Here is a 4588-nt window from a genome sequence, read left to right on the forward strand (position 1 = left end):
ATATATATATATATATACATATATATATATATGTATATATATGTATATATACATATGGACACGTGTGTATAGTGCATTTTATTACATATAAAATCACTGTGTGAAGGAGAAAAGATTTCTAAATCATTTTGCAAAACCCAGAGAGATTACAAAAGCTCCTCATGAACATGAACAATTTAACCAATGATCCAAGCAGAACACTGAAATTTCCACAATGAAAATGTAAAAAAAAAAAACACTGAATATTCCTTTGATATGTGTTTATTTAATTACAGCAGGGTTACATCCATTCAAAATATTTGTGAACATCAAATAAAAATTGGCGGAAATTGGTTAATTCAAACAAAGCTATTTTTAAAAGTAGTTTTTTGATTGTTATATTATTAGTTAGATTTTTTTTTTTTTTGCTAAATGAAAAAACAGTAATAGTTTGTCAGCCAAAAAAAAAAAAAACTATTGTGACAAAAAAAAATCTGAAATTGCTTATAGAATACCAACTTTAGTTATTTAAAGTGATAAATTGTTGTCAACAGCGTTTTAGTATAAATGTGTTATTCCTATCTGGACATTAGATGTTTCTTGGTGTTTTTCTCTGGCCTCAGGAGAATGATGAAACATTTTGGGGCAAAGATGCAGAACAACAAGCCATAACTAGAGGCAAGAATGGCAAAAATCTCCACCGCAACAGCATATTTTCCAGGAGAACTAACGTAGGCCGGAACAAAACCCACCCAAACTGCACAGAAAATCAGCATGCTGAAGGTTATCAGCTTGGCCTCATTAAAGTTGTCCGGCAGTTTCCTGGCAAGAAATGCCAAGAGGAGACTTGTGCAGCCCAGCAGGCCGATGTAGCCCAGCACCAGAGAAAAGCCCACCACAGAGTTCATAGCACACTTCAGGGTGACCTTTAACCCCGATACCTCAAAGTCAGGCTGAGGTACTGGAGGACTAACTGACAGCCAGATAACACAGATGATAACCTTGATGAAGAGAAAAAAAAGTGTTAAATCTTGGTAATTTTTCTAAAGGCTGCATTTAATAAAAAATTGTGACTGTATCTGACCTGTATAGAGGTGAAGAGGCAGACACTTCCTCTCTGCTGTACTGGACCGAACCACTTCATCAGAGCTTCAGCACCAGGCCGAGCTGAGCGAAACGCTGCCAGAACCACCATGGTTTTAACTTGTAGGCAGGAGACACTAAGTACGAAGCTGATCCCAAAAGCCGCCTGCTGGAATCGACAGGACCACACAGCTGGACGTCCGATGAACACCAGGGAGCAAAGGAAACACAGCTTCAGTGACAAGAGGAGCAGGAAGCTCAGCTCTGAGTTGTTGGCACGTACCTGCACACGAGAAACAAAATCAAGTTTTTCTCATAGGAACAGCTAATTATATGTGTTTTCATTTCATCACAACACTAAGCTAGTCAAGATGAAGTCAAATCATAGTCTGTCTTCTTACCATTGGTGTTTGACGATAGTAAATGAACACAGCAAACACAGCCATTGTTACGGTGACACCAGAAACAGCTATTGCTGTGAGGGTAATGCCCAAAGTCTCATCATAAGAAAGGAAGTCCAGCTGGCGAATGATGCAGACTGTACGCTCAGAGTTGGACCAGAACTCAGACGGACAACGATCACATTGAAGGGAATCTGAGACGGCAAGATGCACATTGAAAAAGCAAAGGACCAGACCGTAAATACACTAGAATGAACAATAAAATGTACGGAAGCTGAGAATGGCTGTACTTATCAAAAATTTAAATTTATTTTAATCAAGAATTATTTTCTCAAGATAACAAGATGTTCATGAAGCAGGCTGGTTCCTGTGCTCCGTTATTACAAGATAAAGCCATTTCAAATGAAATTCTATGCATGTCCTCTTTCAGCCTCCGTAGCTTCTGATGTCATAGCAAAATGAAAACTTGTCCTCACCACTTTTGTTGCTTATCTCCCCGTCAGCACAAGGGATGCAGTCAAAACAGCAGATAGGCTCTCCTTTCCTGGTGGCCACTCGTGTACCTGGTGGACAACTTTCACTGCACACTGACACAGGCACCTGGACAACATTTTTACAACCGTTACGCAAGTATTAAGTCAGCAAAAATGTTGATGTAGACATGAAGCAAAATGCATCTGAGCTAAGTACCTGATTGGACCCTGTGCTCCACTGAATAGCTGTCTCATTGAGATGGACGTCAAAACCGTCCACATGTCCGATCAAAGCGATCTTGAGCTGTCCCTCTGGGGTTTTCTGCCAGTTCAAGAGGTCATACTTGGCAGTGATGTCGGCCCCTTGGAAATAAAACAGTTCACCCTGTGGTGTGGTGAACTTCACTTTGCTCAGATGCTGTAACAGCTGAAAGAATTGAATGTAAGAAGAGTAAACATTTGTTTTGAACTACAGGAGCAGAGATTGTAAATGAAACGTGCAACAGATTAAATCCCCATGTTCAATGCAAACCACTAAACGGTAAAGAAGACATATTTGTGTTTACCTCTCTTGGTGAGATCTGGTTTGGTAACGAACAGGTGCTGTTGTTTCCAGAAGGGTTGTTGATGTCAGGACAGGAGAAAAGAGTGTGAAGGGCATGGGCTGCAGCATAAACTGCAAGATAAACGTTATATGTCACCCGGAGCTGCGAGGTGTCGGTGAACAGATTGTGCACTTGACTCAGGGACTCTGAGCCATTGCAGGGAGGTAGAGAAGCAGAGAGGGTCGTGACCCCAGGACTGCAGAGAAACTGCTTTTCCCAAAACTCCTTCAAAATCTTGTCATCAGGACGCAGAGATGGGTTCAGATTTCTGATGTAACTTGCAAATCCAGGTAGGAATGAACTTCGTATGGCCACACCAAGAACACCACTTGCCACTTTCTGTGTGACAGGTTCTTGGAGAAGATCACTGCTGGTGCTCCAAGCCTCGCTGGCCAAAAACTGTCTGTCAGTCACCTTGGAATAATTGCAAGACACGATCACAAGAAAGAAGGCAAATATCTCATCCATGGTAAAGAGCTGTTTGTTTTGCAGATTCAACAAGTGTTTTTCTTTCTTACATTTATCTTGGCTAGTTGCAGGAACAGTTCCATCACATCTGTGTACCAGGTAAAGACCAAAATCACTTTGACAGTTGAAGCCTGAATTGTGAGCGCTGCTCGTCTGGCATCACTTACAATGGTTTCTCTTTGGAAGGTCTCTACAAATGCCAGACACAACCCTGTCCCCCGAATCCCCTCCTGAAACATCTGGTTTTTATAAAATGTTTATTGGAAATTACACATGTGCCACTTATGTAAGATTTAAAATTGACATTTAAATAATTTCCCATAGCAAACACAACAAATGGAAAAACCTTCACTGCGTTGAGGCCATAGTCGTTGTTTGCTGCGACCGCTCCAACCCATGTCCACTTAAACTTTATAGCCAGCTGAACAATCGCTTGGACCTGATAAATATCACTGGCCATCGTTCTGAAGAAACTGGGATGTTGTTGCCTGTCGCTTAAACAAGGACAGCTAGCTGTGTAGCTCACCTGGAAGCCAAAAAAAAAATCACTTTCAGCAACAAATATTTAGAAATCTTTCTGGTTTCAAACCTCTGTAACAGTAAAGACATAGAAAGAAATCATTTAAATTGTACCCTAAGATAAATCACAGATAAATCACAATGTGAGAACATAAACAGGGCTGTATAGACCATCAGAGTGGAGATATTTAAATTGACAATGCTATAAAGGCATTTTCAACTTTCGTAAACTTACAAGAGGAACAGAAAGTGGTGACAGAATTCTGGAAAGTATCTGGGCTGTTATAGAGGAGTCCCCACCAATGATCAAAGGAATAGGAGGGTCACCTAATAATGTAAGAAGAAATCTATTCTGTCACTTTTTCCACAAAAATATATAAGACTCCATTTCTGTAACAGAATCTAACTCTATCCATTAGCTCCATTACAGGTGAATTACCTTTTTTTGCTCCGATTCCAGCTGCTGAGTTACAGCTGGGGGTGTCTCCACTAACCTGGGAGAGAGCAGCCTGCAAAGCCCAGGCAGGGAGGGCACAGCTGTCATGAATATGGTAGCCCAGCTTCACACCTGGTAGCAAAGTCAAACTGCGATTGATTTCATCAAGAGTGAAAATCATAGCATAGATGTACTGTAACGGTAGATTTTGTAATCTGGGAACACAAAACAGATGCGATAATAGAAATATCAATCAAGATAGACCATTAGGCTTCATTTCAACAATATCACATTTTACATAGGAAAAATCTAAAAGAAAAAAGTAAAATGACAAATAAAATAAAAACATTCATTGTACGTTAACTCAGAATCTTACCCTGTGCAAGATTTGTACTCTGGCTTCTGAGAGAACTCATGGTCTGAAGTTGGAGGAGTATAACGGAGATTAAAGAGCCCACCAAGAATTACATCCCCGTCCTCAAACACACCCTTTTCACTTGGTGTTCCCCATCGAGAACAATTCAGCGTCTGGACCACCTGCAAACCAACCCTGAGCCCCAGCTGTCTGCCCACAAGCTCCACAAAGAGCATGGATGTAATGGAGCAGGTCCACAGAGTGATGAG

General features: G+C 40.8%; 1 protein-coding gene across 1 annotated transcript; it reads right to left on the reverse strand.

Annotated features, from left to right (window-relative positions):
- Positions 1 to 557: 557 nt before the first annotated feature.
- Positions 558 to 4387, reverse strand: LOC119410679 (extracellular calcium-sensing receptor-like). The gene is made up of 11 exons (XM_037677564.1): positions 4341 to 4387; positions 4001 to 4179; positions 3764 to 3855; positions 3356 to 3535; positions 3060 to 3248; positions 2503 to 2955; positions 2154 to 2363; positions 1940 to 2063; positions 1464 to 1657; positions 1064 to 1345; positions 558 to 980 (listed from the first exon to the last, which is right to left on the reverse strand). The coding sequence occupies exons 2-11, from the start codon at positions 4143 to 4145 to the stop codon at positions 558 to 560; spliced, it is 2292 nt and encodes a 763-aa protein (XP_037533492.1). The 5' UTR covers positions 4146 to 4179; positions 4341 to 4387.
- Positions 4388 to 4588: the final 201 nt, after the last annotated feature.

Source organism: Nematolebias whitei, chromosome 6 (genome assembly GCF_014905685.2).
Source record: "Nematolebias whitei isolate Nwh7 chromosome 6, NemWhi1, whole genome shotgun sequence".
NCBI classification, from domain to species: Eukaryota; Metazoa; Chordata; class Actinopteri; order Cyprinodontiformes; family Rivulidae; genus Nematolebias; species Nematolebias whitei.

Excerpts from the sequence above, each read along its gene's own strand:
- LOC119410679 (XM_037677564.1), bottom strand. The coding sequence starts at position 4,145 with ATGATTTTCACTCTTGATGAAATCAATCGCAGTTTGACTTTGCTACCA. Across the intron at positions 2,956-3,059 it reads TGCAACTAGCCAAGATAAAT|GTGACTGACAGACAGTTTTT; the intron begins GTAAGAAAGAAA and ends AATTATTCCAAG. Across the intron at positions 2,064-2,153 it reads GGAGCACAGGGTCCAATCAG|GTGCCTGTGTCAGTGTGCAG; the intron begins GTACTTAGCTCA and ends AATGTTGTCCAG.